This window comes from Acanthochromis polyacanthus, chromosome 2 (genome assembly GCF_021347895.1).
Source record: "Acanthochromis polyacanthus isolate Apoly-LR-REF ecotype Palm Island chromosome 2, KAUST_Apoly_ChrSc, whole genome shotgun sequence".
Classification (NCBI taxonomy): Eukaryota; Metazoa; Chordata; class Actinopteri; family Pomacentridae; genus Acanthochromis; species Acanthochromis polyacanthus.
Window position 1 is genome coordinate 38,342,813 of NC_067114.1, and position 22,836 is coordinate 38,365,648.

Consider the following 22,836-nt stretch of genomic DNA (forward strand, 5'->3'; position numbering starts at 1 on the left):
TGATGTTATTACAACTGCATTTCACCTGTCTTCATTTTATTCTTAGTCACTCCTTGTCAGTTTGAGCTAGATAGCTAGATAGCTAGATAGATAGATAGATAGATAGATAGATAGATAGATAGATAGATAGATAGATAGACAGAAATCCCCTTTCCCCCACACTTTTAAGGCAAGAGACAGAAAAGACACAGAAAACCAAGGCAGATAAAAGTTGTATTGTTTCAGCTCCAGCGTTTCTTCAAACTCCTCAACAATGTCACTATAACCAGAACTCATTTAAAGACACTGAAGACCACCAAATTTGTTCAACTGCAGCTACTTTGACACACAATTTTTCAAACCATTTTGAGTTTCAGCACTGAAATATAGTCAGATATCATAAAGCATATTCACATAATTCAAAATAATAGCATTCAAATGCAAGATCTGATTAGTTTTTCTTCTTATTTGGAAAACTTTTCTACATGTCTACTCTTCTACTGCGTATCTCTGTAGAGATACTCTTAGCCTAAACCAACCACAGGATGTCAGCATTTCATTATTTCTAAGCACAAAGCTGTAGAGATCTGTCCTAACTCTGTTTACCTACTGGTTCTACAATACTGTACAATCCTAAACACAAGTTTAAAATACTCTGAAGCATCCAGTTCCTTGTATGGAACATTAAAAAAAAAAAGGTCTATTTTCACCCTTCGAGGAGGAAAAGACAAGCACAAGAGCGGCTGTTTAAATGAGGATTAAAACAATAAATTACTGAGCTAAAAAAAAAAAAACAACACTTCTTTAAAATGAGCTCAACAGGTTTCAGTGAGTACAATCATAACAGTGAGCCAGCTCACCATGTCAGAGGTTTTTCAGTCCAACACCTGAAAGTTCCCTCATTCAGAGTCAGATTTAGGTTCAACGTCACCAACAGGAGAACTGAAGCCGATCCAAATAAGGCATCGAGACATTAGTACAAAAAATAAAAGTGTAACTCTGCTAGCAAACGCTTTACAAAGGCTGACCGAGCAGACGTTGTGTTATCTGACAAAACTATTACAAAACTACAAAAAGTTTTTTGTTGTTGTTGTTGTAAAGGGCGATGCCTCGGAGGCTTCCAGTCCTTCCACAGGACTTTCCAGGTAATTCAGACAGGAGTTCAGTGTCAGTCAGTGGGATTGTAGGATTCTGAACACAAATTCTCAAAATGCAAGAAAACATCCTTTGTGCACAAAATTTATAATTATTATAGGGAGAAATCTTTAGAAACACAATAATCTTGGCAGTGGTGAGATGTCTTCTGCACACATCAGGATTTTTAGTGAGTTTTAAAGTAATTTAATAATCACAAATGTCCATTTTTAAGTAATATTTGGTATTTTTATGTCATTTAAACCATAAATTGTCTTGTTTGCAGTTGGCAGAATCCTTTTTCATGAAATCAGAAGACAACATTTAATTCCTAGTGTGGGTTCAGCTCCAAAAACACTAATTCCTACATTTCCCATGATGCAATATGAAGCTTATTCTCATTAGATCCTCCCTTTGTGGTAAATACTCAGGCATTTAAACTGTATAAAAGTGATTTCCTGCTCCTTCAGAGGGCACTTGATCTGACCTTATTTCAGAAAAAATGAGACAAATGATTTACTGATCCCGTTTGAATTTTGATATAAATTACACATATGATGTTTGTCAATTGAAAACAGAATATTTCAAGTGAAGAAAGGTTCAGTTTGTCACAAAGACAGTAAAACACTTAATTTTTGTGTGAACCTGCTCAGTGAATTACACTTCTTTTCTTGTTCAATATACATAATGAAAACCAACATTACATGAGCATATTCTTTAAAATATGTCAAATACACCAATTTTGAAAAAAGCCTTTAAAGGACATTTAATTTGCGGAATATCTGTAATCCTGTAACTTTAGCCGTTTAAATGCTGTGATGTGTTTAGGCTGCCACCATGCAAAATACAGAAAAACAGAAGTCAATCAATCCTATTTCAGCAAAGATGAGGATTTCCAGAATGCTGCAATATCAAATATGTTCATGTTCATTAGCGTAGTGTGCGTTTTGTGTCATGAATTAAATCATCTTAACATGTCAGTTTGCAGGTCAAGAAAGTCTTAGTTTGTCAAAAAACAAAAGTACTAGTAAAGTATTATTTGTTTTTGTGTGAAACTGATTAGTGAATTGCATCTTTCGCCAACATTACGTATCACAAATTTTGGAAAGATGCTAAATCCCAAAAATATTTTTCAGTACATCTCATTTGTGTATTATGTAACATTTATTGATATATAGCACATGTTTAGGGTCTTGTTGTGCAAAAAAATAATAAATAAAAGAATATTTATGCTAGCTTTGCAAAGATGAGACTTTCCTAAATCAAATATGTTCATCTTTATTAACAGTGTGCAGTGCTGAACTGGAAAAAAGGGCTTTTGGGTGGTAATGCAAGAAACTAACCCTCATTTTTTACTATATAAGGGTTGGACGGGAGCTCCTTTAATTCCATTTTTTATGGTTCAATGGCATTAATTGCAGAATTGGCGCCACCTGCTGTTTATTTCTACCCTCTAACATTCACACAACTGTAGTCACTGTAAACAGGTACTGATTTTTTTTTTTTTTTTTTTAGTTTTCTTTTGCAGAAAAAGAACACTCCATTTAGGTGAATATCATTATGATATTAAAGTTGAAGTTTTGTATAATGATACAGTTAAATTTTACCCACAAAACCTTGGTAAATTACCTGTCTAGGTTATTTGGACATTTAAATATTCATTCATCATTCTTTCAGGATACTCACTGACATGTGAGAGTTGTGTTAAGACAGACTTGTGTAATCCTTAAAAAGCCTTATTTTCTTGAAAATAAAAGAGTGTGGAAAAGGGCACATCAGGATTTAGCTGCAGCAAGGTGAAGGTTTCCTTCAAGGACGCATTCGTCTCTACAAATGCTGAAATTCACAAATCCTCGATAAATAATGTGAGTGTTTTCGGACCAGACGCATGTTGACTTCACCTACGAGTGAGCTGACCTGGATGACTGAGAATCTTCACTGACATTTTCAAACATGTTTGTTGTTGCACTTCAGGTGACAGTTTAACACCTACAGAGGAGGCGAGGCGACAGTCAGACTGTCGCATCACATGAAAACTGATTTAAATACCTTAAAAGGAGGAAACTGCTTCTTACAGTCACTACAAAACGTTTTAGAAAGTCGGATAATATACATATTACCTCTTTAAAATTCACAAATTTCATCAATATTGGTCACTTTTTAAAGCAATTATTGCTCAACACTGTAAATCTGACTCATAAGTTGTTCTCCGGTGGTACCAAATTAACATAAACCACCAAAACGGACCTTTTTACATATAGAAGCACATCATAAATCTTTTTTTTAAATGCTCTTTTCATGAGATGTCTGCTGTTTCCTCTGAGTCCTGTTTCCTGTTGGAGGGCAGAGCTGAGGCCTGCTCCAGCAGCTGGGCCAGGTAGTCATCCTCGGCTCTCTCTGCCGCCGACAGACTCTCCGACTGGGTCAGACCAGAAGCCGGTGAGGCCGCCTGGGCGACGGGAGCCGAGAGAGTCCGCGGGACCCTGAAGGAGAGCAGAGCAGCTGAAGAGGTGTCGTCTGTAGAGGCATCGGTTATTTCTGGAGGTGAGGGAGGAGCTGTAGAGACGTCAGGCTGCGTTTCGTCTCCTTCCTGGTCTGGCAGTGCAGATAGATGATCCGCCGCCTCCTCTGACTGGCTCCCCGGCGGCCGGTAAGGCGGGGGCCCGGTGAGCGGGGAGCCGTCGGGAGTCAGCGGGGCCTGGCTGTGGATGATGATGGGATCTGGGGAAGGCAGCGGGACGTCCTCCTGGTCCACAGCATCCAGATCCCGTGGGTCCTTGGAGGGGCTCTGGTCCGGGGAGATGGAGTCCGGCTGGTGGGAGATGATGTGGAGGCTCAGGCCCGCTCTGGGGAACCTGCTGGCTGAGGACGGCTTCCCTCTGGAGGCCTGGACCGGACTCAGCAGCACCGGCAGCTCCTGACCCAGCGGCTTACGAGGCAACTCATCTGGCTTCCCTGAAAACACAGCAGGAGCATAAAACTGTGAATATTAAGGCTCTAGCCTCTGGAATACTGAATTATTCAGCACTAAATACATAAATCCAAATCCATAATTGTAAATTCACCATGTTATATCCATGTGTCTTGTATATAGTTTGTAATATACCTCAATTATATCTCTAGTTTTAGCCTTATTGTACTTTTGCAATCACTTCTTCCAAGGCTCATCTGTATCCAGCTGCTGTAACATGCTAATTTTATAAATAAATGAACAAATAATCTTCTAAAATAAAATAAACAAATATGGTCATAAAATAAACAAATGAGGCAATAAGCACAGATATAAATCTAGTAGTTAAATAAGTTTTTTATCTTAAAAAGGCGCATTTTTCAAAGGACTACTTTTAATTTTTTTTGGGGGGGGGATTTTGTTTCAAAACATGTCATATATTGATTTCAGGATTACTGTAATGATTACTATTATTATTATTATTATTATTATTATATTACCATATGTATTTATGTTATAATATAAATAACAGCATTTCTATAGCATGTTGTCAAAATAGAGTTTACAAAGGGCTTTACAGAGGCAAAAGTGTAAAAACAGAGTATCACATGCTCAGATTTTAAAATGAATCGATACAACCAGATAAAATAACAAAATGCGACATGTGTATAAGGGAAAGAACAAGTAGAATGAAAGAAAAAAGGTTAAAACCATAATTATAAGGCTAGAAGTTACTATTTATGCACTCCTTTCATATTGAATGGCTGCGTACCTGGAGGAGGAAGGTCCAGCTTCATCTTCCTCAGCTCTGTCATGGCGGCCTGCAGCTGCTCGATGATCACGTCGTCGCTGTAGAAGAAAGTCTGAGCGATTCTCTCCTGCAGAAACTCTCTGAGCTCCTCCAGCGACATCTTCAACAGACGCTCTGCACGTAGACAGAAGACGCGTTAAATCCAAAAAAACAACCTCTGCTGTCAAGTACAGACGAATCATTCATCTCTAATTTGACAGGTGGTGTGTTTGAAAGAGATGCATAAGACCGGAGCTGAGATATAAACCTCACAACAGCACTGTATGTGCTCAGATGGCATGTAACCCTTGACAACCTCGTTAAATAATAATTTTCTATTAAAAAAAGAACAGCCAATATGCTTGTTCTGTCTGACCTGGGTGCAAATGCTTCCTCAGATCCCAAAAGCAACGCGTTTAAGATTAAAGACAGTCTGAATTCACGAATTCTTCTGTTCTCAAGGTGGTAGAATCAAAAGCAGAGTCTAGACATACACTTAAAAATGTGAACATTTAAAACTCTTTTTTAATACCATGTGTACCTTATTTCTTCTACCAGCACAACTGGTACATTACTTTGTACATTATTGTCCTTTTTTTCTCAAATGTAACAAGTGTGAGCTCCTGGATACCTTGAACTTGTCCAACTCCATCCATCCATCCATCATCTTTATATCAGAAAACTCTTTTGTTTTTCACACAACATTCAGCCTTATGGAGATATTACATGTGTTCAGTTCATTTATTTATCAGCAGCTTTCGGTAAAACTTGACTCTCTTGGCTGAATTATCGGTACAAAAGAAGAGAAACTATGTTAGAAAATACTTAAAGGAGAGAGCTCAGCCACGACTGCATCACTTTCAGATAGGGAAACATGTTTTTTCCTGAACTGAAACAACTGTGGGTTTTGAATTTGCCACAGTTTTCTCAGAAGCTGGGACTCTTACAGATACTTATGCAGCTTTTAAACTCACACATCATTTTTTTAAAAATCAGTTTTCAGTTACTAAATTACAAGGCAACGACTTTCCCACAATTTCACTTCGGTGGGCTTTAAAAAAACCACACACATAAAAAAACAGCTGGAAATCTTCAGAATCACTTGATTTGAGGAGGTTGTTAAGAGGCTATAGTTAACGTCTGTGGTGTGATTTCTCTGTTTGTGGTGAACTATCGGTCGTCTGCTTACTCTTGTGTGTCTTGAGGATGGTGTAGGACATGGCGGTGAGCAGCCTCTCGCCCTCCAGGATGAAGATGTCCCACAGGCGGAGGGTCAGGGTGAACGGCGTCTGCAGGATCACAAACACCACATCACTGAGGCTTAGCCGGCTTTGTTTACGCCAGCGGTTCCACATGTGTGCTGCTGTGCTGCCGGCCGGAGTCAGGAGGTTTGTCTGGTTCCCTCCCAGACCTCAGATTCCCCTCGGAGAACAGCAACTCGGCAGGACGAGAAGTGCTGACAGCGGCCGGAGCCTGCCAGACCTCCACCGCAGGATTGTGGGCATCCACGGAGGAGGCTAATAACAGTTTAGCCTGACAGCTCCTAATGCTCTGCTCTAATGCAACGTCCCCGAGCTCGAATATCACCAGGATGTGTTCTGCTGAAATCATGTAAAATTATCTGTTGAAGGCGATCTGACAGTTTCTCAGTGATTCCTGGGATTCTTGTGTTTTTCAGACTCCTTTTTCCCCACAGATCTTTATACTGATAAAGTTTGAGTTTCTGTGGGTGGCACACAGCTAAAGTTACCTACCACGTTTACTGAGGTTTTCTTTTGTTTTCTGTAAAATGCTTCTTCTCACGGAAGATTTTTCAGCAACAGAAAATGTATTTGTTTGTGCACGTGTGCAATAAATCTATAGCACTGTAACTTAGATTTAAGCAAATTTTCAATTAAAAAGCATCCTGGAAATAAATTCTTGGGAGTGTGTTTGAACTTCACGACTATTTAGTCAAAACTGTGAATTTTAAAGTATAATTAGGTGTTCTACAGAGGGTAAATTTGACCTTTAATGGACTACACTGGCTTGGCATTAAACCTTACGAGGTAACGTCACCTCCTTTACTTTAAGCTCTTATCCTGGTTATTAGAAGGTCTACTCATATATGAGGAGGTTAGAAGCAGAGTGGCTGAACCAACAAAAAATACAAACTGAGTTTTACGTATTTTCTGTAATATTTTATGATTTAGATTTTAGTGGCCAAGTTGTCTAAACCCACAACCCAAATGTAGCGTTATGGTGGTGCTTGGAATGTTAGATCATTCTTGAAAACACAACAATTTGAACCCTTTTTTCTCAAAAACTATGACAGTAGGTTAGACCACTTTACTTCCAAACCCTTCTTGTGCTCTATCTTGTTTTTCTTTCAATGTACTTCAAACAATTCAGATCTTCTATCATTTGACATGATAATATTTGCAGATTTCTCATATTAGCCTTTATATCCAACTAACAAAATATTTTGTATCATAAAATTGTTGTTTTTACATGTATCTCACTATAAAATGCTGTCAGCAGAGATCTCTTTTCATAATGGTGTAGGGGAGATTGCCTAGAGGCATGACACTGGATTAGAAATTGGGAAAAATGTGTGTTTAGTAACAGGAATAAATATCACTATTTTACTTCCTAAAGTGTTCCCACATAATAAGTTACATGCAGAGATGAAAAACCAAGCAATTGTAACGGTTGTGTAGGTGAATGCAAGCTGAAACTATCATGAAAACTAGTCAAAATTATTGCTCATTTTCCTCGTCAACACTTCATTGCACAGATGTGTGATTATAGTGTGCAGTTTTATTTAACATGTGCAACACGCCACTGCAGTGAAAAGAGCATTTTAGGTGAGAAGGAGTGATGTGAATTTGGGTGTAGTTGGGCTTCAAGGATCAAATAATTTAAAATGTTGTGCATTCAATGCACCATATTATCATAGGGATAAGAATTTAGTCATTTTTGTGTTTAATGGTAAAAATATTTTCTACAGTTTGATCCACGTTTGCATGAGAAGCCAACAGGCATTTAATAAAGTTATGACAGATCAGACAGAAATAGGGGAAAAAACAGCTACTGCATGAAGGAATTAATGAAAGGATGAGTTTTTTCTTGTCTGTTTTTGTACAAAACAGAAAGAAATGCAGAGTTATTGTTTTTCCTTGAGAAAAAAAAATGATTGGAATAATATTTTTTAAGTGCAACCCTCGTCTGAGGTGCTGAGAAAATATTCTATTCAGATTTTAATCCGGCTCAGACAGGCAGAAACAAATTATCATGAAGATGTGATAATTACATGTGATGAGTTTTAACAAGCTGCTCTCAGATTCTGTCCAGCTCTTACTTTAAATGTGAAGTAATTAACTAAGGGTGAGATAAGAGGGTGTGAGATGAAAATGGAAAAAGGCATCAACCAAACCGACTCCTCACCCTGTCGATGAAACACTGCAGGAACCACTTGGTGCTGTAGATCCCTGCAGACATCTGCTCTCTGTCCTGGAGATAGAAGCAGAGAATCAGCGAAGCCGTGAAGGCCATCAAGCTGTCAGGAAATCACAGGAAATGTCACCACGTATCTCTGCGGGGAGGTTTCTCACCAGATGTTTCTTCAGCTTGGGGATGAGTTTGGAGATAATCTGGTCGTGATGCGTCTGGAACCGCTGGAGTTTGGGGAAACCGGGTACGAAAAAGCCTGAAAGAGGGAAGAGACAGGCGTGTTTTAATAGCGCATGATACAAATCAACAAGAAATGAATCAGTTATATCCTGCAAGATCTGCACGATTGGAGGAACATTTTCTATTAGGCACATTTCTGGTTCTAATTAAGGCTTAAAAAGAGTTTAACTTCTTTTATTTTCGACAGAGTTGTTAGTGTTGCTTCTCTCTCAGGTGGAATAATCGAGTCTAGACATAGCTAGCTGACATGTAAAGATGATGTTCTAGTTGAGGTATATCTGAAAAAAAAGATTCCAAAAAATGTTCCGGACTGCTGGAAATTTGTGCATGAACTAAAATTAAAATGAAAATATGTAGGAGAAGGATTTGGAAGGTTAATGAAGTGAGACTAATACACACACAATTGTCTTTTACTGGTGTTTTTAGGATGAGGGTAGAATTTTTTTTCAGTAAAAGCCTCATGCTGAGAGTCAGTCAGTGTTTGTGCAAAACCAGCAGAGACAAAAACAGACAAAACTGCAGCGAAGAGAGTCTCAGATTTATTTATCTTCATACATTACTGAATAAAGACTGCAGATTGATTGGTTTTCCAAAGAAAAAAGTCACAGGAGACACTTCAGCACTCAGGTGCTGAGAAAATACTCTGATTTAACTTTTCCCAGAAAACTACAAAGCCTTAAAGAGAGAAGACAGAGCAGAGAGGTGCTTTTTAATCTCCACTAAAGCCCAAATCTGCAGCAGCTCATCAGCTCCATCGATCTGCAGGATCTACAGCAGCTGAACTAAACCTCAACGTTTATCTCCTTTACTTCATGCTGAAAACCTGCAGGAAGCAGCATTCAGATGAGTCTCACCGTGCATGGCGTGTCTCTGGTTGGTCAGCAGCTGTGAAAGCGCCCAGAAGGCGTCTTCCTCGTTCATGTACATGAGCAGCAGGGCGGCGATCTGACTCATACCCTGACAGTAGCTCACCTCCTGCAGGGGAAGAAAAACAGTCACATCCAGGGCTGAACGCCGCTGCAGGACTTTGAACTACAACCTCAGTTAGCTCTGCTTAGCTCATACACAGAGGACCCCTCTTATATAATACATAAAAACAACAATACTAAACATTATTTCTACAGCAGCTTTCAAAACTGGAGTCACACAGTCCATTAAAATATAAAGAGAATTAAAAAGAAGACACTAAAACATTAGTAAAGACAGCACAACCCTAAAACGAGCAATAACAGAGCATCAGAAAAATCATGAAATGCTACTGAAATGTCTGTAGAGGTGGATTTTTAATAACTGAGGCACTGATTGAGCTGTTAGATGATGTTCGCTACAGTACATGTAGCAGGTTTGTTTGTTTAACATTGTAAAATCCAAACATAGAATGATGACGAAATTAGCAAAAAATAATATATATTTATTTATATATAATAAAAATTTATATTTCAAAAAAGAAAAGCAAATTTTAAAGGGCTAGTCGGGGTTTTTTTTGCAGACTAATCATCCAGGTAATCATACAGTGTTTTGTTTTCCCGGCTTTCATCCAAGTGTAGGATGGAATTTCAAGAAAATTACTTTAAACAACATGTGATTTCAAGCCTGTTTCCATCCAGCAGTATTTTATGCCATTATAGCATTGGTTGGTTCATTGAGATGTGCAGCTGGTGGAGGTAATTCTGCAGACATTAAACTAATAAGAACTGGAAGAGCTTCAGTCAATTCAATGAATTTATAATGCAGAAAATACTGTGGAAAAATCACATTTCTCTTTGCTTTGTGCATTAATATGAGCATGATATGTTTTCTCTTTTTGTCTCTCCAGTGAAACAGAATATTACGGAGCCCCTAAAGGGACATGCAAAAAATAAAATTAAAAAAACATTTCAGGTGCTCACCTGAAACCTTCGCGTGCTCACCAGAAACTTTCAGGTGCGCACCTGAAATGTTTCACGTGCGCACCTGAAAGTTTCTGGTGCGCACGTGAAAGATATTCAGACTTCCGGCATCAATAACTCATGAGATATATGTTGTCAAAACATAAACGATACCTCTTTCAAATCGTTGTAAGTTAGACAATGTGCTACAAGGCCAATTTTATCAAAAGTCGCTGTTTTTAAAGCTGCAGAAATAACATTGACGTCTCTGCGCAGCTGGCGGTGTGATGAGTGAACAGGGACTGTCTGCAAATAGCAAAACCGCTGCAACAGCGAAAAGAGACACTACACAAATATTCAATACCTTCACTCTTATACACTGTAGAGCCACCAAAATCACTGTAGCCGTGAATGGGCTGCAGCTGGTCATACTACAACTCTTGGTTTGGTGCTAAATTAAAAATCTGAATTTTAAGGAATTTTATAATTATTTTATGATAATTAAAATTCAATAACTCCACTCTTACACACGCGATAGCTCGCGAAATCGCTGGTTTTGGCGCGAGCTATCACACGATTTTGGAATGAGATTTGCTTTCTAGCGTCCTGAGATTTGGATACAGACCACAACAAAGAGCGATCGCCAGGTAATGTGGAGGTTTTCGTTCACTTCTCATCTCTACTATGTTGTGGGACACTCGTTGAGACTATCCGAGCCGGTCAGTGTGGGGGAAAAAGCACGTTAGGGTGGACTTTGACGTGGGGGGGCAAGTTGCCCCATACTTTTCGCTAGCTGAGCTGCTAAGCTGCCTGCCTGGCTAAATACTGGAGCTATGTCGAAAATTCATTTCTCCATCCCTCACATGTATGAAATGACATATGAAAACAGACCCCAAGTTGAAAAAAACGAAGTTCCCCTTTAATGAGTGTTGTTTAGGCACTTATTTACTAATCACAAAATGAGATGCACTAGCATTTATGTGGCTGACTGAAACTGCTAAACAGTTTCTTTCATACACTGATATCACTAAAATGTGTGGTTTCTTTGTAAACAACAAATCTCAGACATCATCTACATGTTTTGATGCCACCTCTGGGGAATAAAAAACCCAGCTTATAATAAAAGCAGATTAATGACAAACATCCAAGCTGCATCAGCAGACTGTAACTGTAAATGTCACATGAACAACTTACAGTTCTGGGAACCTCAAGTAGGAAATGAAGTCTGAGCTCAGGACAAAGAAGCTCAGAGTCAAGTGAAGATTTTTATCAGTTAAATGAAATTAAGCTGGTATTTTAACATCCCACATGATGGAGGGGAAAAAAAACAGCTACTCACTGTGTTGTAGACTGAATATGCAGACAGGACATGGAAGAGAGACTGCTGCCTGTAGAGGAGACAAGGAGAGGAAATAAGGAGGGAAGCATGGAGAGGAAATAAGAAGAGGAAACAAAGGAAGGAAACAAGGAAAGAAAATAAGGAAGGAGACAAGAAAACAAGGAGAGGAGGCAAAGAAAGGAAATAAGGAAGGAAACAAGAAGAGGAAACGAGAAAGGAAACAAGGAGAGGAGACAATAAGAGGAAACAAGGAGAGGCAATAAGGAAGGAAACAAGGAGAGGAGACAAGGAAGGAAATAAGGACGGAAACATGGAGAGGAAACAAGGAGTAGAAATAAGAAGAGGAGACGAGGAAAGATCCAAGGAGAGGAGATAAGAAAGGAGACAAGAGGATAAGGAGAGGAGACAAAGAGAGGATATAAGGAACAAAACAAGGAGAGGAAACCATAAGAGGAGACAAGGAGAGGAAATAAGGAAGGAAACAAGGAAAGAATCAAGGAGAGGAGACAAGGAAGGAAACAAGGAGACAAGGAGAGGAGACACAAAAGGAAACAAGAAAGGAAACATGGAGAGGAAATAAGACAGGAAACAAAGAAAGAAACAAGGAGAGGAGACAAGAAAGGAAACAAGGAAGTAAATAAGGAGAGGAAACAAGGATAGGAAATAAGGAGATAAAAAAAGGAGAGGAGGCAAGGAAAGAAAACAAGGAAGGAAATAAGGAGAGGAGACAAGGAGACAAGACTGTTTAGTAAACTTTAGTGATCGGTGGAAAATGAACAATTTCAGATACAAAAAGACGCTCCAGTTTTAATCAACTCTGTGTTTCAAGAAGACAAACTGTCAGCGACTCTGTGAGAAGCAACGAAAACACAAACTAGAAACGGAAGATAAATCAGAGAACACACAGCAACAGAGGAAACAAACAGAAGACTTTTGGAGATCAAAGAATACTGGATAATATATAGAGCACAGAGAACAAATCAGAAATCACAACACAGAGAACAGAACAATGGCTGGAAGAAAACAAAAACAAACTAAAGAAAATACAGCACATACAACACAAAACAGAAAAACAACAACACAAACATAGAAAATACAACACAGAGAACAATAAAGCAGAAAATAAATAGAAAACAGAAAGATACAGAACACAAAACACAAGACAGTGACAAAGTTTAACCCAAAGAACACATAAAAACCACAACAGAGAGAGAAAACAACACAGAACACAAAACAACAAAAATAGAACAGAAAAGAGAGGAAAAAATGTATTTAAAAAATGAGAAAATACAACACAGACAACACGAAAAACAAAATAAAACAAAACTGAAATAAATATTCTGCTTTGTGTACAAAGAATGGAAAACTAGAACACAGAAGACACAAAACTAAAAATAATAGAACACAAATCATAACACAAGAGACAAAACTAAAAACTGTGAAAATAGAACAGAAAATAGAGAAAAGAGAACACAAAGAACAAAGCAGAAAAACTAAACAAAGAACAAAAATTCAATAAAACACCTAACAGATAAAATGAAAACAACACAGAAAGAAAAACAGAACATTTAAAGGCATTATGGAGGATGTTTTTTTTGTTTGTTTAATTTGTCTGATTCACATAAAATGAATATACTGACCTTTAGTGGACTTGTATGTATGGTTTCTAAAAAAATAAAAAAAAATAAAAAAAATAACTGTGGACATGGCAGGACCTGAAAAACATCAGCCAATCAATGCGCTCGGACCGAGGCCTTTGGTTTGCTCCCTTTCCTGTCAATCAAAAATCTTCCGGCTCAGGCCTAGTTACGTAGATTACGTACGCCTTGGACTTACGTGTTTTCTGTATGTGTTGCTTTGGTATAGCTTCATAGTTAGCTGGCGACTTGTTTTGCTCATCTTTTTTTACATAATGGCAGATAAAGATCCAGGGGGACCCAGCCGTAAAAGACAACTTCACGAGTCCTACGCAAGTTTCTGGAGGGGGGCGTTTCTTCGTAAATGTTAAGAGGGGGGAGGTTAGAGGGGGGTGAGGGAGAGGTTGTATGTGCGCATGCACATGCTACGTTCAAAGTCGTAGGAAATTAAATCTCCTCTAATGCCTTTAATAGAGAAGACAGAACACAGACAACAAGTGGAACAGACAGTAAGACACAAAACTAAATAAAGAAACTGAAGAGAGTCAAACGAAGAATACAACACAGAAAACAGAACAAATGGAATACAGAAAAATCTTAAAATAGAGCACAAAAGAGAAGAGAAAATAGAGCCTGGACAATGAATAAAACTGAAAATAAAACACAATAACAGAACCCAGAAACACAAAACAAAGAAAACAGAGCATGTAAAAACAAAACAAAGATGATAGCATGCAAAACACAGAAAAAAAGAACAGAAAACAGGATTCAAATCATAAATGGAGTACGGAGAAAATTCAGAGCGTACAGAGAACACAACATAGTGGGAAAATAAAACACAAATGGGAGAAAATAAAATAGAACACAGGACCCATAGAACATAAAGAACAAAACAAAAAGTCCAAAGAATAATAAAATGAGAATAAAGAACAAATATAGAACACAGAATAAATACAGAGAACACAAATACAATAAACAAAAATAATACTGAAAAATTTACCAAAGAAAATGAAAGAAATACAGCAAAGAACACAAAACAGGGAGAAAACAAAAAACATGGTACACCAAAAAAGAAAACAGAACAAAAAATGGAGGAAAAGCAACATGGAAGACGAAAAAAACGGGAAAAAAATGTAAAAAGTTGATCAAAGAAACATCCCAGAGGAGAAAAAAAATATCAACAGAATACAAAGAAAACTGATTTCAAACAAAAAAAACAGAGCAAAAAAACTTTAAAGCTTACAGAGGAAGAGAAGACAGAGAACACAGGACACAAAGAACTGAGAAAATAGAACATATAGAGCAAAACAAAACATTGAAAAGATAATAAATGATTAAAAATAATAAGAAAAAAGCACTCAGAGCACAGTACTCCTCCAAGGCTGCTCATTCCCCCATATGGCACTGTCAGAAACGCAGCATTTTTTAAGCAATCTTATCAACTGCCTTTGTAATAAATTCTTAAAATTGTAAAGTGACTTTATTGACACCCTGTAGACCCACAAACAAAATGACCTTGCACTGATGTATGCATGTGTATGTTATGTACGGATACCAAATCACGTGACCTAAATATGTAGCGGGCTGCGGGAATTGATAAGACTCGGAAACCCCCCCACAATTTAATCATTTGTTCCTTGCATCATTTTCATTGGATAAGTCCCCGTAAGTCTGCAGGGGTTGATTTGTAGTAGAATCTCAATCATGTGATCGTCAGCAGGCAGCTAATTTAGTGTTCACTTGTTGTCTTACCCCGAAGTTCCACATAATGCGATCGCGCCGCGCCGCACCGCGCAACGGAACGAAGCGCCGCCGTCTTGCTCCGAAAGTCAAAGCACACAGCAAGCGCAGCGCAGCGGCGCGCTGTCCGGACGGGGAGGGCTGCTCCTCAGAGAGGCTCTCGTGTGAACAGCGATATCACGCGATAAAAACGCATGATATAAACAGAAAATAAATAAACCACACCTCATTTCGCTTCTACAAGGTCGCTCGGCTTGACCCAGCCACATTGCTCTGTGATTTATAGTACTTCTAGCATGGTTGAGTACATGATTTATGTTTTGATCTCAAATGAGTGCTTTTCTTTATCCAATAGTTAATTTTGTATGGTTTATTCTATATAAAAACGGTAATTTCTCTTCACCCATGGCGTCGTGTTGTATCTGGGACCCTGTTAACCTGATGCTCGTGCCTCCAGAGGTGTAATAACAACATATAGGAAAAAATTTACATCCGAGAGGTCGTGCATTGTGTTTTATTTGAAAGTTCCGGTTTAACTTTCTGTCTGGTGCTTTCTCAACGACAGTGAATTTACGAGGCTTTGAAGCAGCAGTGCAGAAAATAGACCTGAAGTGCATCTCCAGCGCCGTGGCGCGCGCCGGCGCTTCAGAGACGCGGCGCTTGCGCTCCGCAGCGTGTGCAGTGGAAATTGTCTGATAGAAGAGAATGGGCTCTAAGTGCTGCGCAGTACGATTCAAGAGCGTGGCGCTGCGCGGCGCGGCAGTTTCGCGTTATGTGGGATTTAGGGGTTAGCTACAGTGACGCTGTGCTGCTATCTCGCAATGATACAGCAATCTTTAATAAATCCAGGGATAAAGACTACAAGCCGCATCACTGCCAAAATCTAATCAGTTGGCCCTTTCATCATTTCTGACCTTCCCTGAAAATTTCATCCAAATCCGTTATTCCATTTTAGAGTAATGTTGCTAACAGACAAACAGACAGAAAGACAGACAATCCAACACCGATCATCTCATAACTCCACACGTTCCTTGGCGGAGTAAACACAGAACATGTAAAGCAACAACTAAGGGTACAGAGAAACAGAACACACACCAGACAACAGAGAAAAGAAGAAGCAGTGAGAAAAAAACATAAAGGACAAAACAAAACTCGGATAATAAATTATAAACACAGAGCAGAACATGGAAAACCGACAGAACCCAGCTGTGCAGGACCTCCTCGGCTCTGTGTCTCTATAAAAAGCTTCGTTTTCTGCAGAGCTGCTGTTAAATATTGAAACGTTCTGCGGCTCCAGACCAAGTTTTCCACTGCCGCTCCCCAACAGGCCTGCGGTCCATTAAACTGTCAGTGACATCACTCCGTTACCGGATCGGGTTCCTCGCAGAACTCCGTCTGCCCACCTCTCTCACACTCAGTCCAAGTTCACCACCAGGTCTCCCTCTCTCTCGCTCTCTCTCTCTCTGCTGCAGGGTTTTGTGTTATTAAACGATTTAATGTGAAAAAAAAACTCACTTCTGATAACAGTACTAAAATCCAGAAAGAAAAAAAACCACAGCTAACAGCATGTGGACATTCAAGCATGAAAAATGTGCAAAAATCTGCCGTTATAAAGGCCTCAATTTGTGTGATTTCAGGTTTTCTCTCTGACATTTGTTCATTTATTTCTCTGAGGATTTCAATATTGGGGCTTTAATCAAGAAGATGCTATTGTAGCTCTGTTCAATAAATTGTGTTTTTAGCTATAAATTCTGCATATTTAATCAAAAAACATTTCAAAATCCCATTAACAGTGATCAGTTGTTTTTTTTAAATTACAATTTCTCTGTAACTTAAACCCCCGACAAAATCTAGCTGGTGTGATTTCAGACCACCACTGTTTATTTTATTCATTTACCCTTTCTTCCTTTACTTATCTACATATTTATGACATGTATTTATTATTTCTACTACTATTATTACTATTACTGTTTCCTACTAAAGTGATAAGTCTCTTCTTATTTACATATTTATTTTATTTATTTACTCTTAGTACCAAACTCATGTTGTGAATCTGTAACTTGAACCTCTGACAAAAGCTACCTGGAGGAGAAAGTTTTGCTCTGATGAAAATTAAATTCAGATGGAAAATCCAGCTTACTTGACTCCGAAGCGATCCATGAACATGATGTGGTTCCGAAAGGTTCTGTTGATGTCCAGGTCGATTGTTTTGATCTCAGACGAGCACAGCCTCGCCTGCTCCTTCATTATCTGAGTGGAAAACAGAGAAAATAATTGAAGATATTTGCAATTTTTAAAAAAAAACTGTTCATGTTAATGAAAATGAAGACATAGTTTATATAGATATGAAGTCTTGTAAGTCTTGAAAGTATTTTAGTGATAATGAGTAGTAAAACAAATGAAACTGAAATTTAGCAGCAATAATATACACTTGTTTACGTATAAAGGCAATGGCAGCTTCAAAAATGTGCATAAAACATGATTATCTGCTTGTTTTCCTACATGTGTCCACTTTAAAGTGTTACTGTCTGTTCTGACGTGTGTGTGTGTGTGTGTGTGTGTGTGTGTGTGTGTGTGTGTGGTGTGTGTGTGTGTGTGTGTGTGTGTGTGTGTTGTTAGTCTGGTTTTGTGTTGTGATGGTAGGAATATGTGCAACTTCACACGTGGGATTTAAGTTTCCATCTGTCAGACAGGCTAACCACACAAATCCAGGCATACATGACGTTAGCATAGCATTTTGGTTCATTATTCCATACACTAAGTGAACACTAAATGCTAACAGTTAAAGCTAATATGTTGTCATTGTGCATGAATGTTGTAAATATGAAGGCGAATAGCGTTAGCTGAGCTTATGTTAGTGTAGCATTAGCTTAGGCTAACAAAAAGACTTAGTTTTAAAAGTATTTAAGCCAAGCTTATTAAAGTATTAGCTTAAAGCTAATACTGGGAAACAAACTTAGTGTCTTACCTGAAATACTGTACCTACATTTATTTTTTGAGGTACTTGTTTGCAAGTATTATCATTTGAGGGTATTTTTGCTACATTTCAGAGGAAATATTGTACTTTTATCCTTGTTCCTTTCCACTGGATTTACACTACACATTTACATTTTTCATGCAAAACACATTATGAGCAACACTGATGCAATGCTTCATGAAAGAAATATTCTTTATAGCATATAAAATGATTAAATATTGTTAATTTAACATTCTGAAAGATTGTCTCTGCATAAATTTTTACGTTAAATTAAATGACTGGTTGGTCAATTTGCTCCCGTCCGGCCAAATTCTCATTGGCTGGACAATCATATTGGCATTAAAGCTCTACATTAACAGCCTTCGAGGACTAAACCATTATTTTTGACAGCAGGAGGAACATACTACCTGTGAAGACCTTCCTGGTTTCACAACATTAAACTGGCTCAACATAATGCAGACTTATTATCTGTTGTTATCATTTCAGTATAAAATAACCACATTCAAATTATATAATATGCCAAAATAGTATCTTTTATGTTTATTTATAATTCATAATTGTTTAGAATTCATTTGGGCTACTAAGGCCATTAGGTTGGATGTGTTGAGTGGTGAAGAAGGAGCAGATTTATTTTAGTTTCCGTGCTTCCAATTGATTGGTTATTTTTGGTATAATTTCAGTTCGCCAATATTTTTTCTGTAGTTGACTGAAGCCTTAGATTTCAATCATATTTATCATTTAACAGGAGGTTTGAACTTATTGAGAATGCATCGTGTTTAACTGTTTGGTTGTAGTTAAGTTAAGCTAAGCTAAAGATGACCTGATCTGTACTAATTTGATTAAGATCCATTTTTTAATCAGACTCTGGGGAAGACACCAAACATCTGAGATTGCTGTTTTCACTTTGTCACATTATTTTTACATAAAGACAAATATTTACAATAACGATGCCTTGAATTTGCTTTTAGAAAAACTGATTGATATACATATGAAGTGGGATGTTTTTACAATACTTAATAACCAATTGTACACGGTACATGCAAAGATAACATCTGCTAAAAAACAAGGATTTTTTTTTCTCCCTAAACAAGCCATGGAATTTGTTTTAATAGATTAAACTGGACTCCATTAGATGCTTTTTCTCATCTGAAGGCAAGTGCTAAGGTTAGGAAATGAGCTGGACATAATGTACACCGACTGACTGTTTCTAAATTTAAAAAGCTGGATTACGAGTGCAGACCTCGTATTTGCCCTCGTTCTCCTTCTTGGTCCTCTCCACGTCCAGCATCAGCGCCCAGCCCGGCCTCGGAGCTGCAGGGGGATGCCCTTGTAGACCCGCTTCACCATCTGACAGCAGAGGGAAACATAGAATCACCGAGAGAATAAAAAGCCAGAAGGTTCAGAGGAGCCGTCACTGTGAAGTGTGAGTCACTGGAAAGTTTACCCACCTACCGTTCGCCTACGACAAACATTCACAGGAATAACGTTTTTCAGATTTGGAGCATATTCAGTGAAGCAGGTTTGTATATGTGTGGCTCGAGTAAGGGCTGGGAATAAAAACAGCGTTTCTCTTTACTCGTGAGGTGAAATGGGTTTAAAACTTCCCGATGTAACTGCACATCTTGGCAACTTCGCCTGGAAACATAGTCAGAGAAAATGTAGACTTTAAAAACTAGAAGAATTCCAAGTAATGTGAGCAGCTCTGTTCTCACAGCAGGAGACACTCCATTCATCACTGTTTTTAATCAGAGAATGTCAATTTGACTGAGAATGCAAGAAACTGCCAGTTAATTAATTAAACCTCCAATTGATAATTGGTGCAACATTGCATTTACAATCTGAAAAAAACATTTAGCTTTACTTTTTAGGCTGGATGGAAGTTGTAATAGCAACGAATATCATCAGTTTGTCTCTTAATAAATGCACTAATTCAAAAGAGGTTATTTCACTAAGTTGACCTAAAACATCCTGGGCATCTGCATCACTTTGGTCACATTTATTCTCCTATTTTGAAGGCAATTTTTGCAGTAGCTGCAAAAACTGAAGTCAAAGCAGGACTTCCAGGTTGCAGGACATTTTCAGCACTAACTATGCACCTGTGTTGAATTAGATGCAATCACTCATTTTAGATTTTATTCAACTGACATTATTTTGACACAAACAGGTCCTTTTTTTGTAATTCTTGTAAAAAAAAAACTAAATTTAATTGACTACGATGTAATGTTGAATAGCAATAAAAGGGGGAAAAGGTGCTTTTTATAGCACTGTGTGCTGCTAAGTGGTTGGAAATGGAACTGTTGAGTTTCTCTGTAAAAGGTTTTCACCTCACTACATGAAGTACCTTGAGATGACATGAGTTATGGATTGGTGCTACTAACTAAACAAAGCAGTCCTTACACCAAAATAGTGCTACGTTGGTCCGCATCACAAAAATGTATTAGTTTCACAGTAAAAGTAGGAAACTTGTGAGATTCCTGCATTTTTTGGCTTTTCTTTTCGACAGGTTCTCATTTACATCATGTGACTTGTGAGTTTCTTTTGCTTATGCATAACTAAGATCAACAAAGTCTGTAAAGAGGCCGGAGAGTTGACTTTCACGCAAAGAAACCGGGGCTCAAGTCCAGTGTTTGACCAACGTATTGTGGTGTTCTCACTCGAGGCTTTTCTGTTGCTGTTTTCACTGCTTTTGTTTACATTATAAAACTACTTTATTAAGTTTAGACACCAAAATTTTCCGAATTTTATTTGCAAACCTTCCTATTGTTTTTTGCACAGCAAATAATAGACTCTAAAAATTAAAACATCTAATCTTTTTTTTTGCGTGAAAATATAACATATTGCACTGTGGACCAACCACAGCTATGGCACATTTTTTGTTAGACTGGGTTTGAACCAGTAGTGCAGAATCTTTCGCAATTAAAGTATGTGTATGGCTCATTTTATCTGTTTAGAGAATCAAGAAAGTTTTTGAAAAGCAACAAAATATCACTGATTACCTCCGCCAAGGAGGTTATGTGACACCCGGCGTTTGTGTGTCTGTCTGCGTCCTGTCTTTTAGCAGATAACTCAAAAACGCCTGGGCAGATTCAGATGAAATTTTCAGGGGATGTAGACTATGGTAAGAGGAAGAGCTGATTTAATTTTGGTGGCAATCCGGAAAGGATCCTGGATTCTGGATCACTTTTAATTTTTTAGTATGTGGTTTAGTAGTGGTCCAAATATGACAAAACATCATAGGTTAGTATGTCGTCCAACAAATTGGAACAGGTGTCCAGATAGCTCAACTGGTTAAAAGGTGATTCGTAAACAGAACTGTGTCAGAGACGCAGGTTCGATTCCAGCGCATGATCCTTTACTGCATGGGTTTCCTGTTTTCCTCTCTATCCTTGGCGGAGGTCTGCACTCTGAGTGCTTTTCTAGTTATTCAATGCAATCAGTGAATAAGCTAGTGCAGTTAGCAAAATGTCAGTTCCAGACAGCTAATTTGTGTGTTTTCTTTCAGTCAGATGAAAACAAACATTTAAAAATCATGTAGAAATCAGCTTTTCTTGGAAAGTCTGCAGACTTTTTCCCCTGCAAAACAGTTTTTCTACCATAAAGGTGAAGAGTGTAGTCTGCAAGGCACTTAGACCCACAGAAGTCACATTAATGTGAAATACTGCAGGTTGAAATAAACCAGAATTCTCATTTAATGACGAGTGTGTCGGTACAAAAACATTTCATTGCGAAAGAAACCAATCCAGAAACCCGGCTGGAAACTTACTGCTACTTTATGTCCTCAGAAAATTTAGGTCTGGAGTCGAATGGTGAAGAAAAGTGTGCTTCAATCTTTGTTTTTTTATCAAACAGACTGCAGAGCGTCAAAAAACAAAGATCAAATTTATATATTAGCTTAAAGCTGCACTAATCAGCCTGTTGCATGTGGCAGTATTCTGCTAGAAGTTCGTAAAAGATATAATCGCTAAGACAACAAGCACCCAATAACAGCAAGATTATGTGGAAAGATCTGCAGCCAAAGGACGAGGGAAAGCCCACTAAGAAGTTCATTAACTGTGTAGAAGTGCACAATGAGTGTTTCTGAGTGTGCTGCAGTTTGAGGCGGAGGTTTGGCCTCTCCTAGTTTACTCATGTTTTAGCTTTGATCCAGAGTTATTCAGCGATGATTGAGTGTTCAGGAATTCAGCTTTCACTTTGGTAGAATGTTACAGGACTCGACACTAACAGCTGCTGTGACTCATCCTGTGTTACAACTGACCACACAGAAACCAGCGCCCATCTGACATACTTGTCAGCAATTATGTGAACTGTCAAGCAGTGAAGTAATTTATTAAAAAATCTGTTTTCAATCTCCACTTGGCCTCTTGTGCGAGCTGTTACTCACCCTGTCACTGTTCTTGTATTTGTCCCACTTCTTCACCATCTTCAGCCATTTCTGCTCGCTCTATCTCCTGCTGCTTCCGCTGTCAGAGTCACAGAAGCTGGTGAACAAAACACGACTACACAACAGTTTTGGTCCACAGCTACGAGCCGTTTTACTCCTTACCTTCTCTTCATGTGCAGTCGCGGGCCGGCAGCTCGTCCTCGCTGGAGATCATGAGGAAAAACAAACCATAGGACAACTGCACCAGGCACTTCACCAGCTACCGCAGGAAGCTAGGTGTGGACAAACCGTGAACGAAACAAACACTTACTGCATGAAGCCGAAGCCGGTCGATGACTTTTGTAGATGCTGCTAGTCAGCATCTTCCCA

General features: G+C 38.4%; 1 protein-coding gene across 1 annotated transcript; it reads right to left on the reverse strand.

Moving 5' to 3' along the window:
- Window positions 1–195: 195 nt before the first annotated feature.
- Window positions 196–22,829, reverse strand: LOC110957847 (USP6 N-terminal-like protein). Its single transcript, XM_051944890.1, is given in 13 exon segments — window positions 196–4,068; window positions 4,836–4,988; window positions 6,043–6,142; window positions 8,280–8,345; window positions 8,447–8,541; window positions 9,380–9,500; window positions 11,733–11,781; window positions 17,250–17,359; window positions 19,327–19,385; window positions 19,388–19,433; window positions 22,468–22,518; window positions 22,630–22,670; window positions 22,778–22,829. Coding segments are annotated over 13 exon segments (1,602 nt in total). The 3' UTR covers window positions 196–3,409.
- Between the last annotated feature and the right edge of the window lie 7 nt (window positions 22,830–22,836).